Here is a 12,603-nt window from a genome sequence, read left to right as displayed (position 1 = left end):
CCTGTGGATTCAAAGAAAAGGATTTATCTGGTAAGTACCAAAATCCTATTTTATATGTCTAGAACCTATATTCTGACCAACAACCATGTCACGTTTGTAGTATGTACGTGATTAAATGACTTGCAGAATGTGCTACCAATAACCACGTTTTTTCCTTTTTTGTAAAGACATAAACGAGTGCGTTGCTTATCCTGGCTCATGTTCTCCTGGGTCCTGTCAGAACTTGGAAGGCTCGTTCCGGTGTATATGTCCTGTGGGATATGCCGTCCAAGCTGATAACTGTCTAGGTAAGGCTGGATAATGTAATCTTTCTCGGCTGTAACTGTGCTGGATGTGAAGGCTGTGTTTTTGGCATTTCATCATATTGCTTGCTTTCTGTATGAAATCAATATGCATCATTTAGAGCTTTTCATGACCACAATGAACACCTGCTCTGCCTCATCAGTTTTTTTAGTACATTATTTTGCTAATTAACAGATGGAGTGCAAAAAGCATCAATTATAAAAGACATGTAATTTATATAGACTCTTAGGACCACTGTGATTTGTCTGTCACATTTTTATGCATTGCATTTGTCTAGTAATAAGACCTGTATTACTACTTATTAAAATCAACATGTTTCATTTTCATTAAACTAGCGTTTCTGCCACAGCCCCATGAAATCTCACATACTCAGTGGCATCAATGGTACTGCTGAGACACTCAGTGCAGCAAATAGAGATGTCATGGCCCGGCCCTGCTTTCATCACTCTGTGGGCATTCTTGGAGATGCAGGGCGCACCCCAGAGACTCACCATGTACTGCTGGCTTCTCCTCAGTGACAGTAATGTAACAGTGCAGTACCTGACTCCCAGTCACTGAGAAGAAGTTGGCATTTTGGTGTCACTTCCTTGGAGAGTGACACCCGGATGCGGTCTGCACCCCCATAGTGATGCCTCTGCACATACTGTATACTTTCAGTCAAGACATGTAATAATATGTTACTACAGCAAATCATTTAGTATACATAATATTTAGCTTATTGCCCCAAGTTAATTTCAAAGACCTGGTAATTCAGATCTATTGAAATACATTATAGCCTTGTATCTATTAACTAATTAAAATCACTATTTATCATTTGTATTTGAGTGATATAAATGATGTTGGGGCAGGGCCAGAAGGGCTGATGGGCAGGTGGGCCGGTCCGGTCACACAGGGAGCTGGAAAGGTTGAGTGCAGTGCAGCTTCCGGCTCTCTGGTTTGTGTCACCCCCCTAGCCTGCTGCCCGAAGTGCCTGTTTCTAAGAAGTTTGGGGCCATGTGTGATTCCACGCGCCCCCCCCCCCCCCCCATGACTCGCAGAACACCCATGGGAGCATTGTCCACATGTCCCTTTAATGGCGTGGGCCCCCTTTCATGTGCGCCGAAGGCGTGTGTGTACACACAAGACAGTATTTGGGCCACACTAACAGTGCATGTTTTCCATATGTCCTATACATTATTGACTGACACATTTTAAAAGACCCACAGGTCTATTTATTTCACTTGTGATTCTGTGAGAAGACCTGGAAAACATGCACTGTTAGTGTGCCCCAAAGTCTGGATTTGAGAAGCACTGATCTATACTGTACTAACACTTTCATATTTTAAAAAGGTGGTGACTGGTCTATCCATAGGTGGTTTTAAATAGAGCAACATGGATCCTATTCTTGTATTTCAGAGGTGTGGTTAGGTCCCACAATAAAATGATAAAGGTAGTGTAGGTCTCCAACATGGTCATCTTTGCATAGTAGATTGGTAGATGGGCCTCCACAAATTGATCAAAATGTGTATTAAGAACCTCATGTTTATTGTTTATTGTAAAAGTTATTTCATAAAATTTTTGTAGTTTTTGCACGATTCAACAGCCATATTATTAATGTCCTAGTGTCTAAAGTGTCAATTTGCATATTGGATTGTGTATATTGGTATATTAGTAATTAGGGTGTACTGGCCAATACACTGATCAAGCTTTTAGGTAAATCGGTTAGTTTAGACTTATTGGTATTCTATGCTATCTGTAACTGAATACATTTAAATAATTGCCCAATCAGTTATAAATATTGAGGTCTAAATTTAAGTCTGGCTCTTATATATTTTCCCTAATTGAACTGGCAATTCTTTCGAACTTTTTGGTGTGCCGTGACCCCGGCTGTAGGGCAGGCTCGGCAACAGCAGCAGGCAAACAAGAACCATGTCAACAGTATTCTTAAAAACTTCACATGATAATAAAAAAATGCTTTCACCACATAACTGACTGTTTAATGCTCAAATAAAAATGTAACAAAACAATAATATTACATTACACATCTAAGTTTACATCAAATACAAAGTACTTAGAAATGAAAATATTTTACAATAGAAAAAGACATTTGCATTTTTGGAGATAATTGTTTCTGCACATGTAAAAATGCAGACAGTCTACTTAATGCCGGTGTCTACAGAACTGTAATGCTTGGCAAACACCATTAAAACTGTTATTAGCTGCGTCTGTATGTTGTTTTAGAATTGTAAAAAAAAGTCTGAGATCTTTCTGAGTGATTGTAGAGCTTTTCATCTTGGAAACAAGACATCCTCCAGTGTCTGCAGCTCACTTATACAGAAACTGTTACTGTATTTTGTTTTTATATAACATCGTTAATAATATCTGTAGCCATTTTAATGCTCCAATACCCTACAAGAAACAGCTCGCCTGCTGACTCTGAAATGTAACAGTAATCATGGGAGTGATAAAGTACAATTCTCACGTCCATGATGTACAACAGTCAGTGCAAGATCCAGCCTCTTATTTTCTAAACAAAAGTTAACCATTCTTCTATTGTTTTTTGTATATGTAATTATATATGTTGTACATAGACGCATGGAATTATTTATTGTTTAGCATAATGTAAGTATATTTTGGTCACATCTGTAAGACTAATACCTTTTTTTAATTGAGTGAATTAAAGACTACAAATTATTTATTTTAATGGGGGAATTCCATTAGCCGAATTAATTTACAGCAGACTAATTTATCCCCCGGGGCTATGCAATTAGCCCCAAAGTAAGCCCTCCGGCTGCACTTATCTGGGAATTGTTTGCACGTCTGAGCAAAAATCCCTGATAACTAGGAGATTAATGACTGCCGCGACCCTGTTAACACATGCATCTGTACACATTTCACGTATTCTGTGTTAAAGCCCGCTAACACGTTAAGTTAACGTGTGTTAAAAAGGGGTTAGCGTGAAAAAGGGTCTGGAATTGAATAGCCTCAGGTGATAAAGCCAGAGGCTACCACTCTTTTTCACCCACATTAACTTGACGCTAATTGAATTCAGCCCTAACTGACTTTTTGTCATGTACATATGATAATGAACCTGTGCTGGCATTACCCAAACCTGGGAACTCCAGTTTTTGCGAAACATCAATTCCAATGTTGTGTGTACTTTTTTTACCAGTATATTTATATGTGGACATTGATCTTAAGTGGAATATGACTTACCGAGTATATTGAGATTATATAAGATTCTATATAATATATGTTGTGACCAGGGACATTTTAATAGAAGAGGAGGCACGTATACAGCCTCCTCTGTCTGCCAGCAGCGCATAGTAGTCCGAGCACTAGGGGCTCAGACTCCAATGCGCATGCACAGATCTCCAGGAAAATTTCATGGTGGACATTTCCTGGCGGTTTCTCTAGTGTACATGTGCAAAATGCTGGGAAAATGGACACCACAACCCGCAACAAGAGTTATATTATTATCTGCTTACATATTTTAGATCAATAAAACATTATTTGTTTGGACATAAAGCCTTTGCTGAAGCACTGCATTCCTACCAACCAAGGACCCCTAACACAAATAACCTTTGGGACCAATGTTTACACACTATTAGTAAATTTGCACCCAAAGAGTTGCTCATCATCTTCGACACACCATAGGGGGATCCTGGTTTTCCCCTATCACTGAGTGGCAACAATACACACTACAAAGCATCTATTCAAGGGAGTGGCATGAGTACATTGTATCCCATAATGAGGGAAATAACAGCTTTGGGTATTTATACGACGGGGGGGGGGGGGGGGGGACAGAAGTGAACACAATGAAGCAGCAAAAGATGACTTATGTCTACTATGTAATAAGAATGTGCTGTAGGAACTAATGTTTAACATAATTTAAATTTATCTGCAGCATTTATTGTATGAAGCATTATGCAGGTACACAATATCAGACCGTTAAAAGTATTATGTTTTATTTTCAAGATATTGATGAATGTAATGAAGACCCCAATATCTGTCTTTTTGGAACCTGTGCGAACTCACCAGGAAGCTTTCAGTGTATTTGCCCACCAGGGTTTGTTTTATCAGATAACGGGAGAAGATGCTTTGGTAGGTATACTTCTTTACATTTCAAATCAAAGGAAATATAGTACTTTTGTATGTTTTATCATTGCCAACATTGCACATCAAACTGAGAATATACAAGATCGGCAACCCAAACATTATCTTTATTTCCAGATACTCGTCAAAGCTTCTGTTTTACCAAATTTGAAAATGGGAAATGTTCAGTCCCCAAAGCGTATAACAGCACTAAAGCAACATGTTGCTGCAGCAAAATGCCTGGGGAGGGCTGGGGAGATCCCTGTGAACTCTGCCCAAAGGAAGGAGAAGGTATGTGAGACTAATGGAACTAATCCTCTTCTTTATCCCATTCCTAATACAGTAGACAGAGACATAAATGTTTTGACCTGTATTTGCTCTATGATGGCTAGAAATTGTCTATGCCAACTAGAAACACTGACATATCTGGCCAAGGGCGAGACGCTTTGTGGTTGGAGAACAGCCAAGGACAATACAGATTTTTACATTGAATTCTATGGAAAATTGATTGGGAAGGGAGATGATAACACTCAGACAGCTGCCCTTTCAGCTGGCTTTCTCCACTTACTACCCTGCCAAACCACTGCTCTAATATGGTCTGGCTGTAGCTATGTTATGTTTTCTCTTGTCTACTGTGCCTGTGATGTTTGACATTTTGTTAACTTTGATATGCTCCTGAGCAGAGGTTAGTTATAACTGCTAAATTATTTTCTAGCAATAATCATATATTATATTGTACATATTCATGTGTATTATATGTCTTATTTTTCTCTTGCTTTCTTTTTATTTCCAGTGACTTTTCAACATTTATGTCCGTTTGGACATGGTACTATTCCAGGTATCGGAGACACTAGAGAAGGTAACAATTTGGTAGAGGATTCCAATAATGCAGTAGAATTCATATAATGCATGAATGTTCATGTTTTGTTCCCAATTAAATCTAAGTCCTATATAACTATAGTATCCAGTGCTAACAACAGGAAAAAAAACATAACAAGGCTCAGGGAGTGATATCTGATATGATTTATAAGACACGCTTGCACCTTTGCACAGTATGTGCAATTTCATGGTGGGTGGTTTTAAGTGACTTTTAATACAAAAGGGGCCTGATTCAGATGTGGTTGGAGTAGTTGTCACTACTGCTTCCGTGTAAGCAGCAGCATTTACTCTAATATGGTACTGCAGCAGGAGGCGTCACACCTACTGCTTGGATTAGTGATCCGAGGTGCGTCTTAGGAGGCAGTATCGTATCATGTCTGACACCATCGGCAGCTGCGTGACCCATAGGGTACACAAGCCAGTTGCTGTAAGACCTACCAAGAGGCCATGAAATCTTCATCCTCTTATGGCGATCCTGGCCTTATCCCTCCCCCGAAGCGGTGACACGCCTCCATTTGGAGCGGTGACGCCTCCGTTTGGAGAAATGGAGGTCGTTGCCACCCTCTCTCTGCCCCTAAATGGCATCAGACTGTCAATCCCTGACAGTTTGATGCTGTAGTGGAAGCGACGTCGCAGACCCGTACTGCACATGCGCAGTACAGGGCTGGCGCATGCACAAAGTACCGAACATCGATATCTTGCAGCATGCACCGCACTAACAACCAGACCTGAACCAAGTCCAATATTAGTAAGTACCAAATCATTGACATTATGACTGTTTTACTTGTATAGGATCAAAAAACTCAGGTTGCAGTCCAGGTGTCATCATAGTGAGGTCAGCAAAGTGAGGTCATAGTGGGGTCAGTGACATCACCACTGTTAACCTCCTGACTGCATATCAAAAAATCTGCAATGCTAGCCAGTCATTTGAATAATCTAAAAAGAATTCATACATAGTAACAGAACAAGAACATAACGAGGTTGATACAGAAGGGGCAGACATAGGATAGAGGATTGGAAGGACCATGCTCATGAGTACATATAACCTGTAGGTAGAGGGTGATTCTGAGACAGTAGGAGCCTGTGGGAAGAGGTGGAAATTGACAGTAGTAGTACCAGTGGGTGTAGAATAGGCTACAATAGAGAAGTGAGTTTTGAGAGGGAGAGGTTGGATGTTGTGGGAGAGTCTGGCAAGGAGGGATATGGAGTTCTACAAGAACGGAGCAGCATGGCATTTATTGTAAGACAGAATGAAGAGCCAGATGTGTGAGGGGAATTTCAGGCAGGAGGAGGTATCAATAGTCTGTATGGAAGATAAAGACGGAATTGATAAGGGTTATATTAATATTCAGAGTGAGTGAGTTCATATGCTGGCAATGTGGACAGGGGGAACAAAAAGAAAGTGAAAAGAGGCTGGATTTATTTAGTGAAACTAAGGTTGGAGTTTACAATGGGTTAGACTGGTAGGGAATGAAGTTGTTAATGGGCAGACGGACTAGTGATTGGGTAGTAACACTTGGAAGAGAGAAGGTGGTGAGCTCAGTTTTGTACAAATGGTGGTGGCAGAGATGCAGATGGGCACACAGGATAAAAGAAGAGAGAGGTCCTGAGAGATGAGCTAAGAAAAAGTACAATGAGAGACAAGCAGACTGGCACAAATCCAACAAATGGGAATAGGGGGCATGATGTGCAAGAGACAGATATTAAAAGAGTATTTATAATGGATAGCTTAACATTGTCAAGGAATTAGACAAACATGTCCTGACAAGCATTAGATAACTGAATGTTTTCTATTGGTTTTAGATGTCAATGAATGCATTGAAAACCCAGGTATTTGTGCAAATGGACATTGTATTAATACAGACGGATCTTTTCGATGCGAGTGTCCCATGGGTTACAATCTAGATTATACAGGAGTCAATTGTGTAGGTATGTATGCAATGTTAATTAACATTTCAAAAGGAGTTTTTCAAATTGATTTTTAGTTTAATATGTAAAGTCACAGACAACTTTGAACTTTGTTTATTTATGTTAAATTAAAAATCAAATGTCTGAATTAAAAAAAAATCTGTACTTTTGTATTTTATTTTCATGAATTTAGTGTCTCATATAAAATATATGTTGTATTCTAGATACTGATGAATGCTCCATTGGAAATCCTTGTGGGAATGGAACATGTACTAATGTCATTGGTACTTTTGAGTGCTCCTGTGAAGAAGGATTTGAACCAGGCCCAATGATGAACTGTGAAGGTAAACCAGTAACTATGTCTTTTCTTACCCATTATATAATTAACATTTTTACAACAGCTAGGGTGTATATCGCAAAATACAAAAAATGTCTTCAAAATACACAGGAAGGATGGGTAATGCCACCGTCAATCCACTGTTCAAAAGCAGTTTGTGTTCATGTGTTGTAACTTCAAAACTATACTCTGAACTCATCTGGGAAACTACACCTGGATAAATCTGAGTGTATAGAGCTGAACAATATGTGAAACAAAACTGATTTAATATTGCAAAGACATATGTTTGTTTTACCATTTGGGGGTATATTCAATAGGAGTCAGAATGGATCCGACAACCCCTATTCAATGAATGGCCAAATCCGACAGTCGGATTTAGCCGTTCATTGAATAGGGGTTGTCGGATCCATTCTGACTCCTGTCAGGCCGCTGCTGCTGAATAAACGGGGCACTAATGAATAGGTCGCAAACAATGTCTGTATCCTAGTTGATGAATCCATAGATTGATTTTTGCTTGTATTTGTATTTGAATAGCTGTATAATACTGATGACATAGGTATCTATGTAAACTGTTGGGTCTACATGATGTCATTCCACTAAATCCAGGGTACCTCCACTTCATCGCTAAGGAATAGCCATACAGTATGTGTAACTATAATGGGTATGCGATGTGACAGACCTTTTGCTATCTTCTGCACGTGTGCCATCTTTCCAAATATCACTGGAAAGACGGCACCAACACAGAAGGTAAGGGGGAAGCAGGCCCACTGTACGGACGAGGGGCGCTGGACACGGGCCCCCCTGTGCCTTAATTTGCATCTGGAAATAGCATTGCGCGATACTAATATCAGAGTACAACCTGAAATTAAATACCACTCAAACCAATATACAAGTATCTCTAGTTAGAAACTTCACAGCAGTATAATCACTTTTGTCCTGTTTTTATTATGTTTTTGGACATGTTTTATGAGAGACTAATGCAAGTATCTTTCTACTGAATAAAGGGAGATACTTGTTACGTCTCTGCAGGCTATCACCATGCTATTAGTGTTTAGGTGCCTAAAGTATTTTTAATTTTGTACTTTTGCACTAAGGGGGTAATTCAGAGTTGATGGCAGCGGCACATTTGTTAGCAGTTGGGCAAAACCATGTGCACTGCAGGTGTGGCAGATATAACATTTGCAGAGAGAGTTAGATTTGGGTGGGTTATTTTGTTTCTGTGCAGGGTAAATACTGGCTGCTTTATTTTTACACTGCAATTTAGATTGCAGATTGAACATACCACACCCAAATCTAACTCTCTCTGCACATGTTATATCTGCCCCCCCCCCCCTGCAGTCCACATAATTTTGCCCAACTGCTAACAAATTTGCTGCTGTGATCAACTCTGAATTACCCCCTTAGTTTTGTATTTTACCACCACACAATTGTTCAAAATATAAAAATATGTAAGAACTAGTCCTCAAACAAAAATGCTTCATTCAGATAATAAGTAATTTTTCTTTACATTCTTCTGTTATTGTCATTCTGCCATGACCCTGTTAAATAGGTTTCTTCCACAAAAGCCCCATCACCTTTGAAAACGGCAATAGCATTTCACCCATTTATAAATACACACCCTGAAGAACTTTGCCAAGTAGTTTAGGAACAAAGGGGGTCATTCTGAGTTGTTCGCTCGCAAGCTGCTTTTAGCAGCTTTGCACACGCTAAGCCGCCGCCTACTGGGAGTGAATCTTAGCTTATCAAAATTGCGAACGAAAGATTAGCAGAATTGCGAATAGACACTTCTTAGCAGTTTCTGAGTAGCTCCAGACTTACTCGGCATCTGCGATCAGTTCAGTCAGTTTCGTTCCTGGTTTGACGTCACAAACACACCCAGCGTTCGCCCAGACACTCCTTCGTTTCTCCAGCCACTCCTGTGTTTTTCCCAGAAACGGTAGCGTTTTTTCACACACACCCATAAAACGGCCAGTTTCCGCCCAGAAACACCCACTTCCTGTCAATTACATTACGATCACCAGAACGAAGAAAAAACCTCGTAATGCCGTGAGTAAAATTCCTAACTGCATAGCAAATTTACTTGGCGCAGTCGCACTGCGTACATTGCACATGTGCATTAGCGACTAATCGCTCCGTTGCGAGAAAAAAATAACGAGCGAACAACTCGGAATGACCCCCAAAGACGTTATGCTCCGAAGTTCTCACAATTGGTGAAAAAAATTGATATTAACTAAATATCTAAATAATAACTTTATATCAATTAATATGTTATTTGTATTTGTTTTACAGTGATTACATATATATATATATATATATATATATTAACAGAATGATTTTATTTATTTCTCCAGATATCAATGAATGTGCGCTAAATCCACTATTATGTGCATTTAGGTGCATTAACACTTATGGTGCATATGAATGTACATGTCCTGTGGGCTATGTTCTTAGAGAGGATCAGAGGATGTGTAAAGGTAAGAAATTATGTATTATATATTGTGTTAAGAATAATATATTTAAATGTTCTGTAAACAAGGAGTAGGCTCTTCCTTTGGTTGATGAATTGGTGTTCTGTATTACAGATCTTGATGAGTGTTTAGAGGGGCTCCATGATTGTGAATCCAGAGGGATGCTTTGTAAAAACCTTATTGGTACCTTTATGTGCATTTGTCCTCCTGGAATGACAAAACGGCCTGATGGAGAGGGATGTACAGGTAAGAATTGCTTATTCAGTTTAAGACGTCTGTTTCATTTCTTCACACTATATACATTATAGCAGCATTACTCAGGGTTCAAATCCAAAATACAGTACATTTTTTGTTTATCCTAAGTGGATTAATAGCAATTTATTAGACACATTTAAACTTTTATAGCAATACACTTTAACATTATCAGGCGTCTCAAGCAGTATATTAATAATAATATGCATAGTATGTGTTTTTGCAAATGTAAACATGGTGAACTCAGTTCAGTAGTTGTGGCCAGGCTTTTTTAATTTTTGAAAATCTTGCTTCAAATGTCACACTGTTTAAACACACAGTGTATATATATATATATATATATATATATATATATATAAAATACACACTATGTACACAACAGTGATTGGAAACTCCCCGCACCCACATGTGCGCAAGCCAAATGGTTTTCCCCTGCAGTAGACGTCTGTTTGTAAGGGGCACTGATTAGATCATTTGCTAATGGCCTACCAGAAGGAGCTAACCGAGTTTGAAAAGGGGATCATTGTAGGCTGCGGGATATCATGTTTCCAGGGCGACACTGGATTGGTATACAGAAAATTTGGTAACCCGGATGGACTGGCCAGCTCAGAGTCCAGATCTTAATCACATTAAGAACCTTTGGGACGAATTGGAGCAACAGGTGCATTCTAGAGTAACTTAACCTTCTTCAGTAACCCTCGCAGTTGGTTAATGTACTTAAGGCAGAATGGCAAAACTAGCCATCTGCTGTTGTCCAGGAACTTGTGGATAGTTTGCTAAGAAGGGTGTCTGTAGTAATCACTGCACGTGGTGGACCTACAAAGTACTGATGTCAATATATATTGCTGAACTATTTGCTATCAGTGTCCAATCACTTTTGTCTACATAGTGTGTGTGTGTGTGTGTGTGTGTGTGTGTGTGTGTGTGTATATATATATATATATATATACATATATGCAATTTTGTCAGTTTAATAAGGCAAACTAGGTTTTGTTTGTCATATATGTAACAGTCTAGACGTTTAGTTCACCACAATATCCACTATCGACTTTTAAATTTGGTAACAACCTAAACTGTATGTTTTATTTCTGTAACTTGAGTTCAGTTGTGAAACAGTTCTGTACATAGCATAGACACACAGTAGCATAGACGCTAGTACATAGCATAGATCCACACGCTGCACCATTTCTTTAATACTCATCTCTCCGGAGTCCCCCATTGGTGGCAGCAAGAGCACAAATTATCACTGGTAAAATCATGCTGTGGTCATTTTCCTAGCACTTTGTGCACATGCACTAGAGAAATCGATGGGAAAATGGCCGCCACACTATATTTCCTGAGATCTGCACATACGCAATAGAGCCAGAGCCCCTAATGCTCAGACTCTACAGCGCTGCTGGATAGAGAGGAGGGGGCCCAGATGGGAAGGATGCACACGATAGTCCTTCTCTATTAAAACACCCCTTTACCTAAAGCTACCTATATTGCATTTAATATGATGCAATATAGTAACATTTTGTAATTATTGTTAAATCATTTTACTTCTCTTTTTATATTTTCTTTCTGACATGTTAAAGATGAAAATGAATGTCACAGCAAACCGGGTATCTGTGAAAATGGTCGTTGTGTCAATTCCATTGGAAGCTATCGGTGTGAGTGTAATGAAGGATTTCAGTCTGTTTCAGGAACTGAATGCCTAGGTAAATAATCTTAAAACCATAGCTGATCTCAAGTCATGAAAATTAACATGAGAGTTATTTAAAATTACTGTTGGAAAAACTCCATGTCAGCAAATGAAATCCTTGCAGAGGTCTTAAGGCCCCGCTATGGGTACTCATACAAGGCCAACATACAATTGGAGGATATGGAAGACAACTGGTACAATGGAAAAAGGTGCTGTAATACAAAACAACTGATCAGATTCTAACAAGCATTAACTAGGAGTAGAAAATGAAAGCATCTTGTTAATGTGCACTGCATTTGTATAAAGTTCCACATGTGTTTCCTTAAGCTTCATATCTTTTATTAGCAGCATTGTCTAGTTCAGTATTTGCAATTCCTATTGCACCAGAGTTCTGCACTGGAACTTGAAACATCTTTATTTAGTTGCTTAAAGAATTGAAGAATGAATGCAAGGTGTTAGGATAGATGACTTTAAGTAGATTTATTTATGGCTGTGGTTATGACCATAGGAAGAACTAGGAAACATTTATTTGATGTATTGTTGCCCTCCTTGCCTGTGTATTAGACATATATTACCAACTGTATCTGTTTCAATGTACTATAAAAGGAAAGCAAACTGTTTCTTCCAAAATATTATACAGTTTGCGTGATTAGGCCAGATATTGATCTACTTTAAAAAATAAAAAAAATTGGACAATA

The 12,603-nt window shown here is 38.9% G+C and overlaps 1 protein-coding gene across 1 annotated transcript in view; it reads left to right on the top strand.

The window, feature by feature from the left end:
- The window catches only part of FBN2 (fibrillin 2), a 384,738-nt gene that overhangs the window by 349,235 nt on the left and 22,900 nt on the right, over positions 1-12,603 (top strand). Inside the window, exons 48-56 of the mRNA XM_063964252.1 lie at positions 168-287; positions 4,261-4,386; positions 4,516-4,668; positions 5,171-5,236; positions 7,060-7,185; positions 7,389-7,508; positions 9,853-9,975; positions 10,084-10,215; positions 11,799-11,921. Coding sequence (XP_063820322.1) covers positions 168-287; positions 4,261-4,386; positions 4,516-4,668; positions 5,171-5,236; positions 7,060-7,185; positions 7,389-7,508; positions 9,853-9,975; positions 10,084-10,215; positions 11,799-11,921 — 1,089 coding nt within the window. The remainder of the gene's footprint in view (positions 1-167; positions 288-4,260; positions 4,387-4,515; positions 4,669-5,170; positions 5,237-7,059; positions 7,186-7,388; positions 7,509-9,852; positions 9,976-10,083; positions 10,216-11,798; positions 11,922-12,603) is intronic.

Source organism: Pseudophryne corroboree, chromosome 1, assembly GCF_028390025.1.
Source record: "Pseudophryne corroboree isolate aPseCor3 chromosome 1, aPseCor3.hap2, whole genome shotgun sequence".
Taxonomy (NCBI): Eukaryota; Metazoa; Chordata; class Amphibia; order Anura; family Myobatrachidae; genus Pseudophryne; species Pseudophryne corroboree.
The sequence above is the reverse complement of the archived record's forward strand: the minus strand, read 5'-3'. Positions and strand labels throughout refer to the sequence as shown.